The sequence below is a fragment of the Pristis pectinata genome, chromosome 14 (assembly GCF_009764475.1).
Source record: "Pristis pectinata isolate sPriPec2 chromosome 14, sPriPec2.1.pri, whole genome shotgun sequence".
NCBI classification, from domain to species: domain Eukaryota; kingdom Metazoa; phylum Chordata; class Chondrichthyes; order Rhinopristiformes; family Pristidae; genus Pristis; species Pristis pectinata.
Genome location: NC_067418.1, coordinates 32,684,232 through 32,709,210, shown reverse-complemented (window position 1 = coordinate 32,709,210; position 24,979 = coordinate 32,684,232). Strand labels below are relative to the sequence as shown.

The 24,979-nt window shown below is 40.2% G+C and overlaps 1 protein-coding gene across 1 annotated transcript in view; it reads right to left on the bottom strand.

Annotated features, from left to right (window-relative positions):
- Nucleotides 1-570: 570 nt before the first annotated feature.
- LOC127577980 (otogelin-like) overlaps nt 571-24,979 on the bottom strand; it is a 190,890-nt gene continuing 166,481 nt past the window's right edge. Inside the window, exons 44-53 of the mRNA XM_052029688.1 lie at nt 23,282-23,383; nt 21,658-21,756; nt 21,532-21,572; nt 21,364-21,439; nt 19,347-19,525; nt 18,711-18,815; nt 16,513-16,632; nt 15,119-15,164; nt 5,913-5,992; nt 571-1,975 (exon numbers count right to left, since the gene is read on the bottom strand). Of these exons, the coding sequence (XP_051885648.1) occupies nt 1,775-1,975; nt 5,913-5,992; nt 15,119-15,164; nt 16,513-16,632; nt 18,711-18,815; nt 19,347-19,525; nt 21,364-21,439; nt 21,532-21,572; nt 21,658-21,756; nt 23,282-23,383 (1,049 nt within the window). The 3' untranslated portion in view covers nt 571-1,774. The remainder of the gene's footprint in view (nt 1,976-5,912; nt 5,993-15,118; nt 15,165-16,512; nt 16,633-18,710; nt 18,816-19,346; nt 19,526-21,363; nt 21,440-21,531; nt 21,573-21,657; nt 21,757-23,281; nt 23,384-24,979) is intronic.

Below are 24,979 nucleotides of genomic sequence, written 5' to 3'. Positions count from 1 at the left end.
GTGAATTACATGGCTGTGATGTAATAAAGTTGCCAGTTGAACTCAGATTAAAGAGTTTGCTCCTAAGTGGCACATTATTCCTTTAAATATGAAGCTTTGCAGCATTCAAGTTTCTAGCAGCTAACAATCACCATAAAGGTTTTGGAATATGTCTTCTGCACCAGTTTCAATTGACCATTCAGTTTAATGTTCTCAGAATAAATTTATAACATATAACAAATGAAGAGAAAAGTATTGCATATCTCTCTGGGAACATTTCATTGATGCTTTGTAGTTTTACAATGTGAGAGGAAACTTCAAAATTTCAATGCAGTAATTCCATTCACTGAATGAAATCATAAAACTAAAATATGTGCTATTTAATGAAAACAAATTCGAGTATACTTTTCTTGCTATTCGGTCTTTTAATCATTTAGATCATGAATACGATATGTCGTAATGGAACAATGCATTGGCTACATGTGTAGTAAAATGGTATGATTATTATATGTGATACCAAAAGTTACGGAACATCCTCAGCATGTCCCCTACCATCTCTTAAATGATCAGTTCAGCAGGGTTATCTAACAATGGAAAAATTAAGGCTCGTTATAGTGGAACACATTCAAACGATTAGGGGAGTTGGAATGGTTTTATGGAGTCGACATCCTTTGGTTGTATTACAGAATATAGAGCAAATATTTCAATGCTGGATTGTGCATGTATTCTGTGTATATTTTAAAAAAAAATCAGATATGCTGATTACAATTCTTAGCCCATGTATTTTGTATCTTTATTTATATTATTAGCATAGTCACAACAGGCCATATCTATTAGAGATTAGCATATTCTGTGTATATAACTGGAAAACTACAAACACTTATTGATAAAAAAGAATTACTCAAGTTTCACGATGATTTTTACTAAATATTGGATGCACACAAATACAAAATAGATGGGTTAGTTTTATTCGTTTTAATGTTTAAATAAAGTACACAGAAATGTACAGAACCCAATCAGCTGCACTGAACATGAACCAGATATCTATGCCAAAACCTATCCTTATCAATTTTTGTTGCTTTAATTTTCTCTGATCAAAGTTTAATGTATATAATTTCAAAAGGATAACAAACAGAAATATTTTGAGAAAAAGATCAGTAACTATCCTAAACTTAAAAGCATAAGAATAAAAAAAAACATTCAAGGTATTTCAATAAATCCATTGGCATAAAACCAGGCAATAGTTCTGTACAAAAAATGTTTTTATGACAACATTTCATTAAAAATGGATAATTAAAATAATTATGTAATTATGATTTATAAAAGTTTTTGGTAATGTATTTTGTGTGAGGTCTGTGCTCCTCTCAGTGAGGCAATGAGTGCCAGGGAATGGAAGCCTTCCTACTTGTGCACTGTCCGCCAGCCTCAAACACCTCAGACCAGGTAGACCACGTGTGGTTCACTTGCAGTGAAACAAATTTATAAAGTCAACCTGCACAAGTTAGACTCTAGTTAGCTGGATTTCTTTGGCAACCTTAAGCAGGTAAGATGCAGAGCTTTCTTTTGTGAGTTAAATTAATGAATTGTTTCAGGCAATTTTGAAAATAGTGAAGGAGTTGAAATAAAGGATCTTCAAAAAGATGTTAAACTAAAATAACAATTAGAATTCCTAAAAATAGGGACTGGGATCAATTGGAATAGACTGCATGTGGCACCAAACTACAAATTCTCAAAAACATTTGCTTTACAGGTGATACAGTAGTTTTTCTCTTTGTTCATTTCTGCCCATCAATCTCTAGGACCACTGGCAGGAGCAATCTGTCGGTTCTTGGATGGGATAGCTAACCCAGGTTGAGTTGCCGCTACAGTAAAGCTGTACCATACGTTTCTGCAGACCAATTTCCCTGCAGCACTTGCAAAATCTGGCATGTGTGTTAATGCTGTAGTTGTAAATACTGGCGGAGGGGCACTTTCCATCACACGATACTATATTTACCTAAAAAACAGAAGTACATGTTAATTTTGTGTGACACAAGAAAACTCATTTTGAATAACTTTTTTTGCTTCCCTCCCAATTTTCTCCTTTTCCTGAAGTTTCTGTGTGTAGTGAAGATAGTTCCTCAGAAATCAATCATTCTGGTACTTTAACCAAGTGTATATTCTTATGTGATACTTCAGTCTGTGGTAAAATTACACACAGTTAGATGATGTAGTAGATAGCTCTTCAGAGTTTACTCCACAATCTCTGGATTGTTTTTAGTTCTGACATCTTTCTCATCCACAAACGATACCTTGGTGACTTCATATGTTGATGAAAGTCAAGTATGGTGTACTAGCTCTTACTTTCATCCACCTTTTGCAACTCCTTGCTCCCTTGATTTGACAGCCTTTTTGCTTTACATCCAAAATTTGTTCAACCACAAGTTCTTTAAACAATATATTGAGAAGTCAGAAGCCTTTATCACCTATCACAAACTCAGTATCCTCATCACTGTGGCAGCGCTTATCACTCCCTCAATGCTCGGTGCCACAAACTATTAACATCCTATTTGACCCTGAGTTCCTCCCCTATAGAAATACAGCCTACTTCCTCCACCAGAATATTGCTCACCATCCTTTGTTACAATACCCCATTTATAGCACCACTTACCTCCCAGTCCCCATGATCTCTACATTCCTGTGATCATGATGCCCTGTGTTTTGACAGCAATTTCATTTTATACCACCACCAGCAACTGTCCTCAGCCATCAAAGTCTCACCTTCCAGAAGTCCCATCTTCACCTCATTGAAGGCGGTCTTTAAAACCCATTCCTTTGAGCAGAGTTTTGGATACCACTCTTAATATTTCCTCCATTGTATCAATGAACTGAGCCAAAATGAACTTTTTTATTAATGTGGCTTTAACTTGTATTATTCCTTAACCAATTATTTTGTTTTTGTTCCCCATACTCTATGGTACTCTTTGGTAGTTATTTTTGATAAAAAAAAGTGCAAGCTTATATTTTTCCTTCAATTATTCTGTTCACAATATCTCATATTAAATGTAAAAATTTGCTTTATACTAATTCATTTTCAGGATCTAGGTGTCACTAGCAAGGCCTGTGTCTATTGCCCATTCCTAATTTCCCTTGAGATACTGATCATGAGCCACCAGTTTTAAGCACTGCAGTCCTTTTGGTGAACGTACTCTAACAATACTCTTGGGTAGTGAGTTCTAAGCTTTAGACTCAGTGATGATGGAGAGGCAGTATGTTTCCTAGGCAGGATGGTGCATAGCTGGAAGGGAATTGTAGGTGGTGGTGTTTCCATACATCTCCTGCACTTTTCCTTGATGATAGAGGTGTGGGTTTGGGAACTACGGCTGGAATAGCATGGGCAAGTAATTACGGTGCATTTTGTAGATGGTGTGCACTGCATCCAGCCTATTGCCAGGGGTGAGGAGAATAAATGTTTAGGATGCTTGCTATGGCGACATTCACGTAGGATGCTTTGTCCTGGATAGTGACTTGAGAGTTTTTGGATTTGCATTCATCCAGGCAAGTGAAGCATACTGCATCACACTCCTGACCTGTGCCTTGTAGATGGTATAAAGGCCTTGGGGTGTCAGGAGGTGAGTCATTCGCCACATGTCGCCAAGCCCTGCTCTGCTGCTGGTATTTATGTTGCTGATCCAATTGAGTTTTTGGTCATTGGTGACGCTTAGCTTATTGATAGTGGGGCACTCAACAAATGTAATGCCAATGGATGTCAAGGGTAGGTGATTAGATTCTCTCTTATTCAAGATGGTCATTGCCTAGTAGTTTTATGGCGTGAATGTTACTTTGCTTTTAATGGCCCATGGTTGAATGTTGTCTTGGTCTTGATGCATACAGACATGGATGCCTCATTTGCTGAGGAGTTGCAAATGGAATTGAACATTGTGCAATCATCGTCGAGTATCTCCATGTCTGACCTCATGAAAGAATGAAGGTAATTGATGAAGCAGCTTTAGATGGTTGGGTCTAAGATCCTGCCCTGAGGAACTTCGGCAAGGATGCCCTGGGGCTGGGGTGCTTGACCTCCACTAATCACAACCTCCTTCCTTTGTGCAAGATTTGACTCCATCCACAGAAGTATTTTTTCTTTGATGCCAATTGACTTCAATTTCACCAGGAAGCCTTGATACCATACTTGGTAAAATGTTCCCCAGAAGTCAAGGGCAGTCACCCTTCTCTCACATCTAGAATGCAGCTCTTCTGCGATGAGGTATAGAGCCAAGAGGTCCTGGCAAAACCCAAACTCAGTCGGTTATTGGTGAGTAAGTGCTACTGGATAGCACTGTTGATGGATGGCATCCATCACTTTTTTTGCTGAAAATTGAGAGTGGACTGATTAGGCAGTAATTAGCCAAACTGGATTTGTCCTTTTTGTGAATGAGACATACTTGGATAATTCAGCACTGTGGCTTCTGCCTTTTCCTCATCACTCCATTGCCGGGGCCTACTAATGGGGATATTCTGTGAGCCTTCACCTCGCTGGCACATGTTTAGGGATAATTGATGCTCCTCACTGAACCAGCGTTGATCTCCAGCTTAATGATAGTTTGTAGAATGAAGGTATTTGAGCCATGGGATTGAAGGTTGTGGTAACATATATTTCTGGTGCTGCTGCTAATAGTCCACAGAGCCCCATGTGTTCTGAGGTGCCGGATCTGCCACACAACACAATGGAAGGTATCCTCAGCGTGCAGATGGAACTTTGTCTCTACAAAGACTGTGTGGTGGTTACATTTGCTGTCATGGAGAGGTGCACCTACCACAGATAGATCGGTCAGGACAATGTCAAATATGTTTATGCCTCATGATGGTTCACTTACAACCTGCCATAGGCCCAGCATGTAGCAATATCCTTCAGGCCATGGCCAGCTTGGTGTGTGGGTTAACAAGCCAAGCCAAGCCACTCTTGTGATGTGCAGTGAAGTTCCTCACCCCAGAATACATTCCCTGCCCTTGCTACTTTCAGTACTTCTCCACGTTGAACAACACTTGGAAGGAGGACTGATTCATCAGATGAGGACAGCGGGTGGTAATCAGGAGGAGGTTTCCTAGTCCGTGCTTGAGCTGAAATCATGACACCTCATGCAGTCTGGGGTCAATGTTGAGGACTTCAAGGGTTGTTCCTGCCTGCTTATACCAATATGACAATTGTTATTTAGTTCAATCTAATATCTAGTTGCACTTTGCTATTTTCTGGACAGATTATTCTTGAGTATGATAATTTTCTGAAACTACAACTATTCAATGGATAAATCCAGCATGGTCTTAAGTTGTCTTGATATTCACAGTGCTGTTGTGAGATGTATATTATAACTGGCTTTTACTGTTGTCAAAGAGGAGCCTTTTCCCCCATAATTCGGCTTTATTTAAACCAAACAATCTTCAACGAAGGACTTGCATACAGGCTCATTATATCACTATTTCTTTAATCTTATAATGCACTTGGATAATTTAATACCCTGTTCCTTAAATGAGTCAACTGTAGCAAGTTGCTCCCAGAGTGTCACTGCATATTTTACAAATTCTGTTTTTAAGAACATCCATGAACATCTCTAGGCCCTTGGAGAAGTACTGACTCTCGCAAACATTTATGGAATCTCCTAGTGCAAAATTGTAGACTAAGATTACTAAGGTATAGAATTGAAAAGTAGAGAAATTAAGCTAAATTTGCTTTGAACCCAAGTTAAAGCACAGGTGGTTTACATTCTGATCCCTGCACTCCAAGATGACGTAGATACAATGCAAATGGTCCAAAACAAAAGATAGCATGTGCTTGTCAGGATGAATGACCTGGATCTACTCTTATTTTATGTAATGAGGCGATGATAGCTAATTTGATAGAGAATATGCCTCGGGTACAAAAAACCATGTTTTCTTCTATTTCCTTTGTTACTTACTGGTCTGTTACTTCGGCAATCATTCTTTCGAATGGTCATCCTCACGACTACCTTCTGACATGACTTCACATCTTCTTTACCTGTACAGATCATTTCCATTAAAATATTTCAGTGTGCATTTCAAAACCTTCCAATTTGAGTTAACATGATTTGTTTTTTTTAAGACTAGTGTATTTCTTAAGAATTTATTCTTCTTTCTGTTAAACTGTAAAGTAATTTGACAGATTCCCAACTTCTGTACATGGTTGCAATGATATTCTTGGGTAGTTGTTTATATTATTCATTGCTTGAAGTTTCTTGTTTCTTTAAATAATTTAAAGTAGCATTCAACTCTGATGATTGGATATTACCTTAATTACTTTACAAAAAGAGTTGTCCTGATTGTGTTTGACATCACAAGTAAACAAGTGAGTTCTGGATTTGGGAATGACTCTGATTTTCCAGGTGATGCAAAGACTAACAAAAATCCCTTGGAAAACAGCATACATTGAATGGGTATGTTAGTAACCAAAAAATTTAAAATATAACGAAATATGAAGAGGTAAATATTGGATATTGCTGATGCAAATACAGTCAAAGTGTTGAAGCAGGTTCAGAGATAAACAAACGGATTTAACAATCAGATGTAAATATCATTTAAAACAAGCCAACAGAAGTAAGGAAGGAGAAAGAAAACCTTGCAGATGCTGGGCTTTACTGCAGCACTTACAAAATATATAAGTATGTATGTTAGTTAATGCTGGTATGTAATATTTACCTCAGACCGTTGACTAATAGTTACGAGGTCTGAAGAAAGGGCTCTTGTAAAGCCATAAGAAAAAAAATGTGCACTAAGAATTATAACTGGTGTCAGCTGGTACACTGTGGTAGCACTCTTTACTCGAATCAGTAGGATCCAAGTTCAGTTTGTACTCAGGAGCATAAAAATCTAGGCTGACACTCCAGTGTTGTACTGAGGGAGTACTGCATGTCAGGAGGCATTACCTTTTGGAAGACTTGTTTTTCAAGGTTCCATATTCTCTTTTGAGTAGATATGAAAGAACTTTCATGAAGGTTAAGGGAACTATCACTCTTGTCCTGGCCAATACTCATCACTCAATTAACATTTCTAAAACATAATCTAATCATTGTAGATGAGGGAGATTGTGTGTAAATTGACTGTCATATTTCCCACAATAGTGAGTCACTTCAGAAGTATGTCAGTGGCTGAGAGGTATTTTGGGATCTTCTGAAATGGATGTGCATAGCATAGGCTTTGTTTTGCTTTTTCATACATTGTAACTCATAATCATAATTGACAAGGCCCTCATGGTAGGCTTATCCAGAAGATTAAGATGCATTGGGATCCACAGAGACTTGGCCGTTTGGACTCAGAATTGGCTTGCACATAGAAGACAAGAGGGCAGTGGTCGATGGGACTTATTCTGGCTGGAGGTCCATGACCAGTGGTGTTCTGCAGGGATCCATACTGGGACCTCTATATAATATGTCATATGATGAAAACGTGGATGGCTGGGTCAGTAACTTTGCAGATGACACAAAGATTGGCGACATTGTGGATAGTGTAGAAGATTGCCAAAGTATACAGTGGGATACAAGTCAGTTGCAGATATGGGTGGAGAAAAGGCAGATGGAGTTTAATCCAGGCAAATGTGAGATGTTGCACTTTGGGAAAAGTATATAGTTAATGGCAGGACCTCTAATAACATTGATGTACAGGGGGATGTTGGGGTCCAAGTCCATAGCTCCCTGAAGGTGGCTGCACGAGTTGATAAGGTGGTAAAGAAGGCATATGGCATGTTTGCCTTTATTGGTAGAGGCACTGAGTTCAAGAGTCAGGAAGTTATGTTGCAGTTTTATAAAACTCTGGTTCGGCTGCATCTGGAGTATTGCATTCAATTCTGGTTGCCCCATTATAGGAAGGATGTGGAGGCTCTGGAGGGGGTGCAGAAGAGGTTCACCAGGATGTTGTCTGGATTAGAGGGTGTAAGCTATAAGGAGAAGTTGGACAAACTTGGTTTGTTTTGTCTGGAGCAGTGCAGGCTGAGGGGAGACCTGATGGAAGTTAATAAAATTATGAGAGGCGTAGACAGCTGGTATCTTTTTCCCAGGGTTGAAATGTCTAATGGTAGAGGGCATACATTTAAGGTGAGAGGGGGGAAGTTCAAGGGAGATGTGTGGGGCAAGTTTTTTTTTTACACAGAGTGGTGGGTGCCTGGAATGTGCTCCGGGGTGGTAGAAGAGGCAGATACAATAGCGATGTTTAAAAGGCTCTTAGATAGGGATGTGGACCATGCATACAGAAGGGATTAGTTTAATTAGATATCATTAGTTTAATTAGTTTGGTTCAATATCTTAGGTTGAAGGGCCTGTTCCTGTGCTGTACTATTCTATGTACTGAAAGTGTGTGACTACATTCTCTGTTGGGAATAAGACAGGGGAATGTGCATATCTACATTTGTCAGCTGGGTTATCTGACGTATTTAAGAGGCTTCAAACCATGGTACTGAGGTGTCTCCCTCCATTTGCTGGGTTTTCCAAAATAAATTATATTGTGCTTTGTCCAGGGTACAGAGTCCACTTTCCTTAGTTTGGCACTGCTCATCTTGTTCAAATCAGGCAGATCATCTAATGCCATCAGAAAGATATACAAGTAAGTCAGAGAAACTTGGGTAAGGCCAGTAACAACCACAGGTTACGGATGAATTGGGACTCTGACACAGAGCTGTGCTGTTAATTGTCTATCATCTAATGAATCATCATTAACTAATAATAAATCAACAGTATCCCATTGCTTCTGTTTACTCATCCATTTTGCAATTTACAGCTATGCTCTCTTCAGGAGTTTTTTTTCTACCACCTACTAAAATGCAGAAAGATTACAGTTAAGGAATGTGATGCAACCAGTAGTCTGAGTAGCAAACAATTATCACAGTATTTTAATCCACACACTGTAAACATTATAAAGTAAAGACACACTAGGGGAGCAGGGCCTGGGCTATCCTTTCACCCTGGCCTAGCTGCAGCCCACTGATCCACCTTGAGCAGATGCTAACATCAAAATCCTCCACACTTTCAGTATTTGAGATGGTGGCTGTGAATCTCAGAACCAGTGATTCTCTCTGGATATGCTTTTCTTCTGCTCAGCTGGATCTACCTGGAGGATTGGATTGCTTCATTGTCTTAAAGGACAACTGCTCAGAAGTAGAGAGAATGGGAGGTACATGCTTACACCAAAAAATTGTTGGATGAGGGGGAAGTGAAAAGTGAGGAGTGATAATAGGTATGCCACCTTCCTTCCATTGCCTAGGTGAAACTAGGGCTACAGCATCAACAAATGCGGGTGAAGATTACATATCGACTTAAAAATCAAGCACAGGAGTGGGCCACAAAGCCCCTCCAGCCTGCTCCAATGCTGAGTGTCCTTGGCCTCAACACTTTTCTGACTGTTCCCCATATTTCTTTATTCCCTTTCAGTTTAAGGATATTGAGCCACTGCAGGCATACTTGGCTCCTACTGGGCTGTTGACATTGATTGTGTCATTTTTTTTCTGCAAGATAAAGGAAAAGATGCCGGTGTGCATCATGCAATGGGTTTGGCCGATGTGCCTGCCATAGTTGGATAGCTGGAAATGTACATAAACTGTGAGATGTGGAATCACATACATTTGTGGAAATATGCTGTTCCCTGCTTGATTAATGAGTTGATGATGCTTTATTTCATGAAGCAGTGTGGGGACTGGTAGTGCATTTGGCAGGAAGGGGGATGAAGATGCATTCACTGACCTTGTCCAACCTTTGACGTGTGAGGTCGGAGGTCATTCATCTTGTTTGAGGGAGATACAAGCTTCTTCCCTCCCTCTGAGTAGAGAATCCCTTTCTTCTTCAACCCACCCATCAGTGCTTCTAAATTAGCATCTGAAAATCAGAGGGCCCAACTCCCTGCAACAGTGTGCCATCTCCTATTGCAATATTCTCCAAACTAAGTGTTAGAGCAGATAGTGAGGTGGAGGAGGAAAAAGGTCATGCGAGGACTGCAGGTATCGACAGAAGTCAAAGGTTTGTACGTGATAGAAATGTTCTAAGGTGCATCTATTTCAATGCAAGGAGTATTGTAGGTAAGGCAGATGAGTTTAGGGCGTGGATTGGCATGTGGGATTACGACATTATTGCTATTACTGAGACCTGGTTGCAGGAGGGGCAGGACTGGCAGCTTAATGTTCCGGGGTTCCGTTGTTTCAGACGTGATAGAGGGGGAGGTATGAAAGGGGGAGGAGTGGCATCACTAGTCAGGGAAAATATCACAGCTGTGCGGAGACAGGACAGCTCGGAGGGCTCGTCTACAGAGGCCATATGGGTGGAGCTGAGGAACAGGATAGGTGTGGCCACACTAATAGGGTTGTATTATAGATCGCCCAATAGTCAGAGAGAATTGGAGGAACAAATCTGTAGTGAGATAGCAGACCGATGTAAGAAACAGAAAGTAGTCATAGTGGGGGATTTTAACTTTCCACATATTGACTGGGACTCCCACACTGTGAAAGGGCTGGATGGCTTGGAATTTGTCAAATGTGTTCAGGAAAGTTTTCTAAATCAATATATAGAGGTACCAATGAGAGAGAATGCAATACTTGATCTCCTATTAGGGAACCAGACAGGTCAGGTGACAGAAGTATGCGTAGGTGAGCATTTTGGGTCCAGTGACCATGATGTCATTAGTTTCAAGTTAATTATCGATAAGGACAGGTCTGGTCCTCGAGTTGAGGTTCTAAATTGGAGAAAGGCCAATTTTGTGGAAATGAGAAAGGATCTAGGAAAAGTGGATTGGGATAAGTCGTTTTCTGGCAAGGATGTGTTCAGTAAGTGGAAGGCTTTCAAAGGTGAAATTTTGAGAGTGCAGAGTTTGCATGTTCCTGCCAGGATTAAAGGCAAAGTTAACAAGCATAGGGAACCTTGGTTTTCAAGAGATATTGGTGCTCTGGTTAAGAAAAAGAGAGAGGTGTATAGCAGGTATAGGCAACTAGGAACAAATGAGGTACTTGAGGAGTATAGAAAATGTAAGAAAATACTAAAAAAGGAAATCAGGAAGGCAAAAAGAAGACATGAGGCTGCTTTGGCAGGTAAAGTGAAGGTAAACCCAAAGGGTTTCTACAAGTATATGAAGAGTAAAAGGATAGTAAGGGACAAAATTGGTCCCCTAGAAGATCAGAGTGGTCATCTATGTGTGGAGCCTTAGGAGGTGGGGGAGATCTTAAACAGTTTTTTTGCATCAGTATTTACTCAGGAAACTGGCATAGTGGATATGGAAGGAAGTGAAACAAGCAGTAGTGTCATGGAACATATAGAGATTAAAGAGGAGGAGGTGCTTGCTGCCTTACAGTGAATAAAGGTAGATAAATCCCCCGGGTCTGACAAGATATTTCCTCGGACATTGAGAGAGACTAGCGTAGAAATTGCAGGGGCCCTGGCAGATCTATTTAAAATGTCCTTCGCTGCAGGTGCGGTGCCAGAGGACTGGAGGGTAGCTCATGTTGTTCCATTGTTTAAAAAAGGCTCTAAAAGTAAACAAGGTAATTACAGGCCGGTGAGCCTGACATCAGTAGTAGGTAAATTATTGTAAGGTGTTCTCAGAGATCGGATATACAAGTATTTGAACAGCCAAGGGCTGATTAAGGATAGTCAGCATGGCTTTGTGCGTGGTAGATCATGTTTAACGAATCTTGTAGAGTTTTTTAAGGAGGTTACCAGGAAAGTTGATGAAGGAAAGGCTGTGGATGTTGTATACATGGACTTTAGTAAGGCCTTTGACAAGGTCCCACATGGGAGGTTAGTTCAGAAGGTTCAGTCACTAGGTATCCATGGAAAGGTTGGAAACTGGATTTGAAATTGACTGTGTGGGAGAAGACAGAGAGTGGTAGTGGATGATTGTTTCTCAGACTGGAGGCCTGTGACTAGTGGTGTGCCTCAGGGATCTGTGCTGGGGCCATTGTTGTTTGTTGTCTATATCAATGACCTAGATGATAATGTGGTAAATTGGATCAGCAAGTTTGCTGATGATCCTAAGATTGGAGGTGTAGTGGACAGTGAGGAAGGCTTTCAAAGCTTGCCGAGGGATCTGAACCAACTGGAAAAATGGGCCAGAAAATGGCAGATGGAATTTAATGCAGACAAGTGTGAGGTGTTGCATTTTGGAAGGACAAACCAAGGTAGGACATATACAGTAAATGGTAGAGCACTGAGGAGTGCGGAGGAACAAAGGGATCTGGGAGTTCAGATACATAATTCCCTGAAAGTGGCGTCACAGGTAGACAGGGTTGTTAAAAAAAAAGGCTTTTGGCATCCTGGCATTCATAAATAGAAGTATGGAGTATAGGAGTTGGGATGTTATGGTGAGGTTGTATAAGTCATTGGTGAGGCTAAATTTGGAGTATTGTGTGCAGTTCTGGTCACCTAACTATAGGAAGGATATCAGTAAGATTGAAAGAGTGCAGAGGAGATTTACTAGAATGTTGCTGGGTCTTCAGCAGTTGAGTTACAGGGAAAGATTGAACAGGTTAGGACTTTACTCCTTGGAACGTAGAAGAATGAGGGGAGATTTGATAGAGGTTTACAAAATTATGAGGGGCATAGACAGAGTTAACGTGAGTAGGCTCTTTCCACCTAGATTAGGAGAGATAAGTACGAGAGGATATGGCTTTAGGGTGAAAGGGGAAAGGTTTGGGGGAACATTAGGGGGAACTTCTTCACTCAAAGAGTTGTGGGAGCGTGGAACGGGCTGCCATCTGATGTAGTAAATGTGGGCTCACTCTTAAGCTTTAAGAATAAATTGGATAGATACATGGACGGGAGAGGTCTGGAGGGTTATGGACTGGGTGCAGGTATGTGGGACTAGCGGAATAACGTTTTGGCACAGACTAGAAGGGTCGAATGGCCTGTTTTCTGTGCTGTAGTGTTCTGTGGTTCTAAGGATGGATTTCAGGTCTATTTGCAGCCATAAAGGACTTCCTGTTGAGCCAATGTACGCACAGAGCTGGTTATCACTCCAATAGGTTTTATCCACTTCAGATGTTGAGGAACATGCCAGCCACAATGTGATTAGCATTTTCTGGTCACTGATCATGGCAATGAAGTCTGATTGCTAGATCTTCCCTCTGACCTCCACCAGCTCAAATGGGCATGTGTTAATTGGATTCCAGTGCTGGTTTTCTAATGCTGTTAAATTTCTCCCCCAGCCCCTGCTAATAAAAGTTGAAAATGTGAATAATAGGAGCAGGGACGATCAAGCTGTTAGAGCAGTAGTAATGAAGTAGGTACATTTATAGATTTACTCTATGTTGTGTTCTATGATAGTTCATTAATATTAAATCTAGTTCCCAAAGGCTGCCCTGGTGAACTGCATGCGTTGTCCATTGGGACAGCATCAGCAGCAGGCTGCTGTTGGCTTCAGCCTATGTCAGCACTGGAAGAAGGGACTTCTGAGAGGAAATGGGGGTTAATCCCTAAATTAGTGCTGGCATGGGAATGGTGGACTTGGCTCACCTTGATTGTTGCAATTAAGTTTTTACTAATTTTGTAAAATAGCCTAGAATTTGCTGACAGTTCCCATAGAGCCTAATAGTGAATCAAGAGCTTGATCAGATTTCCTCCACAAGGAATCTGCCCTTTTTACTCTGTGCTAAGTTAGACGATGCAGGATTCACAAACCGATTCATTTGAATTTGATGTGTAGGCTGAGGGCAAAAAAATTTATTAATTGATGTTCTTTATCAAAACTGCAATAATTAATGTTATGAATTTTTAAATAGTTTTTATATGCATCTGCATGTGAGAAAGATCTAGATCATTTTTGATAGCTGACAACGTTGGTGCCAGGATTTGCTTGCTGTCAAAGGTTTTCAGAAGGCTTTTGTGGGCTGGCTTGTAAGGGTATTGTTTTATTCCACTATACCACAAGTAAGTTTGGTCTTCTGAATCTGCTGATGGCAAGTGTCGGGAATGCAAAGTCTAGGACAATATTTCAGAATGTTGAAACAATGTCTTATAGGTATTGAATACACAATTTCTAAACTGTTATGTAGAAAGCTAAACACTGAAAGAGATCTTGTACTTGAACTGTGTGCGTAAAGTGCCAAAGAAGCTTCCAAAAAGTTAGAAGGATTATATGGACTCAAAAAGTAATGATGTGGACAATCAAACGACATGGGTACTGCTATGTACAACTGTCATTGTTTATTGGCCAGTAGCTTGAAATGGAAATTAATTTGATCTTACAATGCTTGGTCTATTATCCTTGATTAACATATGCGAGCTGTAACATTTGGAAAATCTTCCCCATTTTACAACGTTTTCTCTGATTCTTCCTCTGCATCGAAGAGTAATTATGTTGCACATTCTTCATAAATCCTTACGTATGGCAGAGCGTATTGAGAGAGTAATTAATAAAGTGTGTGCTATCCTTGGATTCATAAATAGGGACAGAGAGTATGCAAGTATTAAATCTGTACAAAACACTGGTTGGGTCACAAGCGGAATGTTGCGTTCAATTCTGGTTACCTAATTTTAGTCACGATGAGCATCTATAGAAAGTACAGAAATTATTCACTAGAATGATCCCAAGAATTTGGGATATCTGCTGTAACATTAGACTTAGAAAACTAAGTTGTTCTCCTTGGAGCAAAGCAGGTTAAGAGGAGTTTTGATAGAGGTTCAGAAGATCTTGGCTGTTCTCAGTATCAAAGACCGGGGGAATATGCCCTTCTGCCCATGATGTCTGTACTGACCACAATGCCAACTTAAATTGCACATTTGTCCTGCACATGACCTATATCCCTCTATTCCATGCCTGTTAATCATTGCTATTGTTGGTCTGGAATGAACTGCCTGTAAGATTGGTAGAAATAGAATCAACAGGGTCTTTCAAGGGAGGAGGAGGTTAGGCGTGAGGAAGAATAATTTTCAGGACCATGGGGAAAAGAGCAGGGCAATGGGACTAAATGGATTACTCCACCTAGGGCTTTATTTCTGCAAGTATTTCCATTTCTGGTGCTGCTCCTCAAATAATTATAACAGTCATGACTTATTTGTTCCATGAACGTTAACATTTTGTTTACACTGTTAATTTTTCTATGGTAAAAATAATGGAACAATTTTAAAGAGTTGCTGATTAGTGCAGATTCAAAAATAGTCCCAGTTACATGATTACTCACAGCTTTTACAGCAGCCCTCCATGTACGTTATAATTGATCCTCCAATCTGAGGAAGAAAAGCTTTAATTACTGTCAGCTGCAATAAGATTGAACTATGCACATTAAAACCAAGTTTCTTGTACCAGACAAAGAATACATCTGAGAATGCTTACATACCAGTGTATTATCAAAAGAGCAAACTAAGGTAGGTTGTTGAAGAGTAACGGTATTACTGCACTTGTGCACCAGCAAACTCAGGGTTTTAAGATTAGTTACTAATCTGGGATGCCCATGTTTTTATTTTGGTGAACAGAAAATGTACAAAATGGAGTCAGGGAGCCCAGTAATTTTAACTTCATATTCATACTTCAATTGATTTCTACACGAGGCGGTGCTTAAGAATGCATATCAGATACTTGGCTTGTGAATAGGAGCATTGACTAGAAGGACAAGAAAGTCACACGACCCTTATCAACTCCCACTTCAGCCTTGGCTACAGAAGCATTTGGGAGAATGTACAGAGGAGGTTTATCTAAATGCTTCCAGAGATGAGAGTTCAGTTCATAGACAGATTGGAGAAGCTGGTAGTTCTCTTTAAAACAGAAAAGTTCAAGGGAGGCTCTATTTTGTCAGGCATGTGAGAACTCAAAATAAAATAAAAGGAAGAATAAGAAAAATTATTTTGCAAAGTTTTGATATCATCTGGAAAACAATACCTGAAAGTGTAGTGCAATCAGATTCCACAAAATGTTTAAAACGCATATACTTAGACTAACCTTTCAGGGCTGAGAGACAGAAGCTGAGGTTTTGACAAGTAGGACGGACTGAAATGTTGCACTTTGGATCATAAAGCTTCTTGGATTTATCCCCAAGTGAGTCACCCCTTCCAAGTATCAAAATTGTGCCTGATTTTTCTTAGTTTCCTCAAGTGGTGAAGAGGGATGCGAGGCAAGATCTCATCTCCATTTTGGACCTGGGCGTGCAAGTTTGCTTTATTGTGAATTTGCCTATTGGTGGTCTAAAGTCGTGCCAACAGACCACTTCTAAAAATAATTGTTTTAAAATATCATGCAGTGAAGGTAATGCTCCAGTGGCGCCCTGTGCCATAGAGTACTAGGTAGAAGGCTTATAACAAGTTACCAATAAAATTAGTAGCTAAACTCAGACAGGCTATATTACAATTTTAAAAAAGTAACACTATCTTTCATAATTATATATACAGTATTTCGGAAATTATGTTGCTACTTTGACAAGCAGAGGCATGTTCATGCACATCAAGGGTATTTTCTTCCATTTTGAAATAATTTGATTTGGATCTATAATTCTGCTCTCATCCAAATTCTTTGTACCTTTAGTTACAAAATGATCCAAAATAAATCCTCAATATTGAACATGTTGATATGCGACAGACTGACCTTCAAACAAGCAGTTTCATTGAAAGGTGGGCAACTGATATTTGAGGTTATCAAGACCGGTCCTGAAATTGTGTCAGTACAATCATGCCTGACACAGTTGGACATCCACGATGTTCCAGGCTATTCAAGAAGAAAATGAATTATGATAAGGTACTGTTTTCATACAAGAACTGTTTATAACACATTGTAAAATTTTCCTGATAATTTGGTGAAAGGAGGAGGAATATACAGGTTGCAAATTATGAGATCAGAAATTAAATTTAGCAAGCTCGTGTGTTTTACTTTTCTTATTCAATACAAGTTTTGAAGAACTCTCTCTGACGTATAGCACACCTCCTTGCAACTTGCTGCACTCCAAACTGTGGGGTATTAGGCAAATAGCTCTGATGCATAGCCAGACATAGTATTGTTGGTATAAAAGTTAGTTATTCCAGGAGATAACATAAAATGTTTGTAAACTATCCCAGACTGTAAAGATGGGTGCTAAACTAAAATGGAAAAAAGCAGCTCTGGACACAGCAAACATTCCAGGCACCTGAGAGAATGCCTGAAATCAGGAGACGGGTTAGTCATAGATAAAAGTTAAACATAATGATGTCAGTTGAAGAAAAGTACTAAGATGAAATCTAAATACTGACCTGGATTCCTCAGTTGTATTTATGGCAAAAATATTTGCATATAGCATTGTTACAGGAGAACGGTCATATTACTCAGGATACTTACAAATTCATCCTGCTCTTTAGTGTCCTGAAAATTTTGCACTCCATCACATGAGATTTATGTATGTTAATACTGTACAAACCCATCATTGCTGCTTAGCAGTAGACCTAAATACAAGCTAATTTTATGCATGTGGATTGTAATTCCATCAGAAAAATATTTAAAGATGAAATTATTTTTTCTTTAGAATATTGTGAGGCTTTAAGTTTTAGCCTTACCATATTCCAAGCTTTGGTTTGGGCTCTATGAAATTATACAACATTAGCTGACTTATTGTCTACGATAGGCTACTTGGCCAGGTTAACATTATGGCTGTTAGATGTCCTCCAACTAATGCCCTAGATGAGATCTCTTGAACTGATGAGGCCTGACAGCAGCAGACATCAAAAAAAGGGTAAGTCCATATCATAAAGACTGCCAGATCTCTGAGAATAGTTTTTGTCAAAGTCTGTGATAGGTGATTTTCAAAATCCAGGGCAATTTTAAAGCTTTTTGCCAGAGACAAGGTGTTTTCCATTGTCTCTGCAGGTAAAGATATACTGAGAATAAAGTCTCACATGCAATCCCTTCTCTTGACCGAGTTATTTGACATAAGTCTTCTAGCATTTAGAATACTTCAATCAATTTTTGTGATCCTACATGAGGGAGGAGAAATTGCTTCTTTCACTTTGTCACCTTCTGATATTTCAGTAAATATGACCATCATTTATTTTGCCATAGATATGCTGCTTGATTTCCAAATATATCCAAATGGATACTGCGAACAGGGATGACACTACCCCATCCTTGCTCTCAATGTCCATGTGGATAGATTTTTGGTAGCAGTTACTGGACGGTGATCAAGAGCAAGTATCCAGGTGACCTTTTCTTTCCTAACCTTAGGGTACTGAGGCAAATTTTGTGTTCCCATTGTTCTTATTGAAATCCACTACACCAACACAGACTGGTGCTTGAACCAGGGGTATTCCTGGATAAGTATCATGTTATTGCTAGAGATAAGAATTAAATATGAAAAATAATTGTATAATTTCTTCATCAAACCATGTTAACCTGAATGGCTGAATTGCAGAGCAATATACTTGATGATTAAAGTAACATGCAAACTAATTGTGGTAGTGTTCAGATTAACATTTAACTTATTTTCAGGCTGTCTTCACTGAAAGGCATTATATTATTAAAAAGATGTAGATGTATCAAACATCTCAGCTAGATGACATGAAAGTAAATTCCTGATCCACATCTCAGACAGGTAGTGCACCAGTGACATCATAATTTCCGTCTTCGCCTCTTCACTAAACAAGATTAAATATTGCAGATAATGGAATCTTGTCAACAAAACAGAAAAAAGCTGTAAATTGGTCAGACAAAATTTGCAGAATAACGATAATTGATGTTTTGGAGCTGAAGACTTGAGAAACACTGCAAAACTTTAATTATTCACTTCTGTATTCTCTTTCATCTTTTCCTAATGTTCTTACCTTGTGGATGGTTGTAGTTTCATTTTCCAAGTTATCTAGACAGGATACATTCTTGCAAACACCACAACATGTTGTTAAGTCATTAGGAGGAATGTAGACCTGATTCTGTGTAATTAATTGATGACAAATATTAATACGTCTCACATATAGCCTGTTGGTAAATCATATCTAATAAAATTACCAGAATGTTTTTTAGTTGCATATTTACTTAAAATTTAGCACATTATGTAATTTCACTGAATAATCCTGGCCTATTATTCCTGTAGATTTACAAAGAAAACAATGCCTTTTCTCGTTTACTAAAAGTTGCATTATAGAAGGCTGCAAAGTGACAAATGGTGTGGAAGTTATTGGGTCATTTCCACTCTCCATTAAACCTCATGGCTACAATGTTGTAAATATATTTAAATTTTATACACATAATTTATCTGTAACTATCCTCCATTCACTGACTTTTTTTTGGGGGGAGGGGGCAGTTAATCTGGTTTTATTGGGAGAAGTTGCTGTCATCTCTATTTCCCCCATTAAATAGATTCCTGTTTACTGTACAATAGACAATTTTCTTACAAAATGCCTCAGTTGTCTCTTTAATCTCAGTATCAAGGATTGAAGTATATCTAATTCATGAATTATTACCATTTCACATTGTGCTGAGCAGTTGATCATGGTGACAAGCAGTTGGTAGAAGCCAGTTTTGTTGTCCTGATTGTGTGTACACTGTGTGGAGTAGCAAAGCCCATCTGTTGTGTGCTCTACAATGGCTTGTCCGGGGCGTAATATACCTCTCTCTCCATCAATACACACTTGGTCATTTACTGTGACAAAAAAAAAACATGAAAATAATGTATCTGATTCCGGGAAATCGCTATTTAACAATGTAGAATAAAACAGGCTATAAAGCTTTTTTCTAATAGTTAAAAATGTTGACTTAATTAAGAACATGCTGCCTCTATTGTACTTGCAATAAAGTGCACAGATGCACTAAATAATTGCCAATTCAGAGTTCATTTTGGAACTTTAAACTATTCATTCCACGGACTTGGAAAGAAAGTTGGATATAAGTTTCGAATGACATTGTGTAATTCTTCCATTCTATCTGCTGCTCCAATATAAATGCTACTTTTACATTGGAAGTTAATTAAATCTACCCTCTCTTTATGTCTTCTTTCCTTCCCATCCCCCAACTTGCCCCTCTCTTGCACACCATCTCCCCCGCACTCCTCTCACCATTCTCCTCTGTTCATTTCCTCTTCTCCCCCTTCCCACACTTTCTCCTGCTCCCTGTTCCTTACCCCTTTGTATCCCTCTCCTATTCTCTCAGTCTCCTCCCCTTTGCACCTTCACTCCCTCTCCAACTCTACCATTCTCTTACCCCGACTTCCTCTATCCTTTATTTCCTTGACAATTCTTCCCTTCTCATCTGTTTTCCTTATGCCTTCCTTTGTCTTCTCAGCCCTCTCTCCCAGATTCTCTTTCCTGCTTTCCCTTTTAGTTTTTCCTCTCCCTTCCCCCACCATTTCCATCTCTTCAACCTCTTCCACTCTTTCTTTTGCTCTCTCCATTCCTTGCAACTACCTTTCCACTCTCTCCTTCGAACACCCCCTTTTCTGCTTCTGCCCATTTTTCTTCCTTTCGTAAAGAGCACTTGGAATCGGGCTTCAGTCACTGCGACACTTCTGACCCTCCTACCAGCTGGAGAATACTTTGAGCTATCAAAATAGGCTCCCTGCATCCCAACCAGTTATGGATTCAGGGAACTGGGCCAGCAAAATCCAGCCCATTTCCCTCAACATGAATGGAGTCAAAATAAGTAAAATTAGAAACCTAACAGGAGCAAGAGTAGACCAATTGAATTCTCAAGCCTGAACTGAAATAAGGTCATGGCTGACTAAATCTTGGCCCACAGCTTTCCAGTGCGCTCCCTATATCTCTCGACTCCCTCACAGTTCAAATATCTCCACATTTGGAGACTATTTGCAACATTAAAATCTATGGATTAGAACCAAAGTTAAGCAATGCATAAACCACCCTGTTCCACTTAGCCTGTGATGGAATATTTCTTCTCTCGTAAAATTATCATAATGAGAAGGCCACCCAGCTTTTACTGTAACCAAGATCCTGTGCACAAGATGAACACAATGGGAGCAGGAGTAAGCCACCTGGCCCCTTGGGCCTATCCTACCAGTCAACACACACAAAATGCCAGAGGAACTCAGCAGGTCAGGCAGCATCGATGGAGGGAAATAGACAGGCGATGTTTTGGGACTAGAAAGGAAGAGGGCAAAAGCCAGAATAAGAAGGTTGGGGAGGGGGAGGAGCACAGGCTGGCAGGTAATAGGTGTGGAAGCATTTTTTTTTTGTGTGTTGCTCCCGATTCCAGCATCTACAGAATCCCGTGTCTCTTTCCTACCAGTCAATCTGATCTGCCCCAGGCCTCAATTCCTCTTCGGTGTCAGTTCCCCATAACCCTTAATTCCAGAAGTTCACCAATCTTTATCTGTTCATGAAGCTGATATTTTAGTGTTTAATATTTTCCTATCCCTCCCCAAGCTTAATCAAATTTGCCTAAATGCTCAAATTGCATTATTCTTGGAATGAAGTTGCATTTAATTCTCACTTGCAATTGGGCAACCAGAATGATAAGTGAGCTTACCACATTTGTATTCCAGGCATCCACATGGATTGGCTGTGATATTTCCAAGCTGTTGTTCTATTACTAACACCTCTCCCTAAAATAGTCAAATGATAGAATAGTTATAATTCTCCAGTCTAAGGGAAAAAAACATTACATCAGATCAAAAGATAGGTATGTGTTGCTTACCAATTTGCACTGAGGTTTAGGAACTGTGTCACAAGCACATTCTAATAAAAAGAAATATGTAAATTGAAGCCAGTTATTTAAGTCTTGTAAGTTGTTGAAACTTTTAGAAATTGAAGAAAATCATACCACAAGAATGAAATGGGCAGCACTGATCTGGGCTCCATGCCCGAATTTCTTGCATTCCTGTAGGACACTGAAATTTTGGACATCGATTGATTTCACAAACTAGGAGAAATAAACCAGAGGTAATTAATGAAGAAAACGTATGCATGCATCTGAACTGAACTGCAGCCAAAGATCTGCATGCTTCTCCTAGCTTTAACTTCTAAATATGAGTATTACATTGCAGCACTGGTTCAAGTATAGTAAAACATACATAGCAATATTAGTGACCTATCATAAGCAAGGTCTGTAAACTCGATTTACAAAGTATTCATGAGACTCAAAAGAAAAACTTCAAACCATTTTAAGGTCTGACATCACATCTGTGGAAGTTGAAGTGGAAGGTAGTAACTAACTAAATTTCAATGAATGCAAATCCCTAGTGCCAGTATGGATTTGTAGTGTCCAGTTTTCCTCAGATTTATTGAGTTTCAAACCCTTGACCACAAAGACTGTTGTTTTCACCCCTTCAACATTGACCCTCTAATCATGCCTAACATTGTCCAAATTCAGCCATCCCACAGCTGAACCAGTCCTCTCTTCACTCATTGTTCTTGGCTTCATATTATTGCTCCAATGAAGTTCAACATAAGTCAAGGAATATAACTTTATATTCTGACCAGGCACATTAACAGTCTTCTAGACTCAACACTGAGTTCACCAATTTCAGATAATCAAGATTTCCACCATTCAAAATATCCTTCTTTGATAATTTCAAACAACAATTCTACTCTCCTTCATGCCTATTCTAGGCTGTGTCTCATTACCACACTTTTCCAGTTTGCATTATAAGTTTTTCTGTTATTTAATTTCTTTTGCCTTCCTCTCTGGCACATCTTCCTTTTGTCTCACTCTTTTCCTTCTCTGCATTTTAAAACATGTTTATTTTTCTCAATTCTGCTGTAAGGCTATTAGCCTTTGAAGTTTCTCTCCCTGCAGATACTACTTGACTTGCTGAGTGTTTTCATGATTTTCTGGTTTTATTTCAGAATTGCAACCCCCACATATTTTGCTTTTGTTTTTTAAAAACTATTCTAGCAATCTCACGGTCAGATACCCATCCTCCAGCTCATCCAAAATTCTCCTACCATCAACCTATGACCTGCCCGTTCCCCAAAGACTCCAATTGTCTGCAGCCCTGAAACTTTAAAATAACAAACTCTGTTCCTGTGACTTTTGTCTTGTCTACTCACCTCTCCCCTCCCTCCTCCAGCCACAGTACAATGCCCTAAAACCAACAGAGAATAGTGCAACATCATGGTTCTGAGCTCCACAGCAGAACTTTACCTCAGTTTCCAGGTGGAGACCTCTGTTAAAGAGCATATATGTGCACATGACCCAAATCCTGAAGTACAGATAAAGCACGCTTCAGGCCAGCCTATCTGCCTAGACAGAGGAAAATTGGACTTTAAAATTATCCCATTCTCTTGAGGGAGAATCCAAGCAGCGAGCTGGTGCAACACTGTATTACTTGATTATAGTGCTTTCAGGAATCAAACCACAACCTGACTCCTGAAGTATGCTACACTTCTGTGTTACCAACTGGCACTGCGTGTGCATCTCTTGAAAGGCAAAATATTACTCTTACCACATTGGTAGTCTGGGCAACACATCTCAGTTGTATTGTTGTCCACAGTAAGGATTTCTCCTTCCTGGCAGGTGGGAATTTGGTCAGAACAAGCACCACACACTAAGTACAAGGAAAAACAAAGCAAGTATCATATTGGTCAATGCATGATTAAATGCTTGATTACATTCAGGAAAAGGCTTCTGTCTGCACATTAGATTGTGCAATAGGAAACTAAACCTGTCTTCCTTCATACTTTTAACTGTGTTGTCGCAAGTTTCACTATTTTCCTTATATAATTGCTTTGGTTCAAATGACATTGATCACTACAAAAAGAGGATTCTATGACTTTTCAAAGGCAGTGAGTGACCCTTTCTGTTAATTATCTCCTATCACTATGAGTGAAAGCAAAGGGACCTACCTATAGTGAGTGCAAGTCAGAAATTAAGGTACTGCAAAGTATTGAAAAACACGATGATGCTGGAGGAACTCAGCAGGCCAGGCAGCATCCGTGGAGAAAAGCAGGCGGTCAACGTTTCGGGTCAGGACCCTTCTTCAGGACCGAAGATAGGAAAAGGGGAAGCCCAATGTATAGGAGGGAAAGGCAGAACAGTGATAGGTGAACAAAAGAGGGGAGGTGGGGTGGATGCAAGGTGGTGATAGGTAGACGCAGGTAAGAGATGGTGATAGGCAGGTGTGGGGGAGGAGGGGAGAGCAGATCCACTGGGGGATGGGTCAAAGATAGTTAGGAAAAAAGGGGGTAGAGAAAAAAGAGAGGGGCTAGGAATGGGAAGGAAAGAAGAGGCAAGGTTGGGGGTGGGTGTGGGGATTACTTAAAGTCAGAGAATTCAATGTTCATGCCCTTAGGCTGCAAGGTTCCAAGACCAAAAATAAGATGTTGTTCCTCCAGTTTGTGCTTGGAATTCTCCTGGCAGTGGAGGAGGCTGAGGACTGACAGATCTGTGATGGTGTGGGAGGGGGAGTTGAAGTGACTGGCAATGGGGAGATGCAGATCGCGGTTACGGACAGAGCGCAGGTGTTCTGCGAAATGGTCACCTTTGTCTGTGTTTGTTCTCACCAATGTAGAGGAGGCCACACTTGGAGCACAATGAATGCAGTTGACGATATTAAGGAAGGTGCAGGTGAATCTCTGTCTCACCTAAAAGGACTGTTTGGGTCCCTGCACCTCTAGAGGTGATGGAGGTGGTGTAGGGGCAGGTGTTACACCTATGGCAGGAGCAGTGGAAAGTTCCCGGTGTGGGAGCAGGATGGGTGGAGGGGGAGGAGAGAACTAGGGAGTCGTGGAGAGAGTGGTTCCTGTGAAAGGCAGAAAAGGGTGGGGAGGGGAAGATATGCTTGGTAGTGGGGTCCCGTTGGAGATGGCGGAAGTGGCGGAGAATGACGTGTTGGATACGTAGGCTAGTCGGATGAAATGCGAGGACAAGGGGCACCCTTTCCTTGTTGGGTCTGGGAGGGGTGGGGGTGAGAGCGGAGGTGCAGGAAATGGCAGAGATGCGGGTGCGAGCTCTCTCAACCACAGTAGGGGGGAAGCCACAGTTAGTAAAGGAGTTGGACACCTCGGATATCCTGGAGTGGAAAGCCTTATCATGGGAGCAGATGCGGCGGAGGCAGAGAAATTGAGAGAAAGGGATAGCGTCCTTGCAAGAGACAGGGTGAGAGGAGCTGTAATTGAAGTAGCTGTGGGCGTCAGTGGGTTTG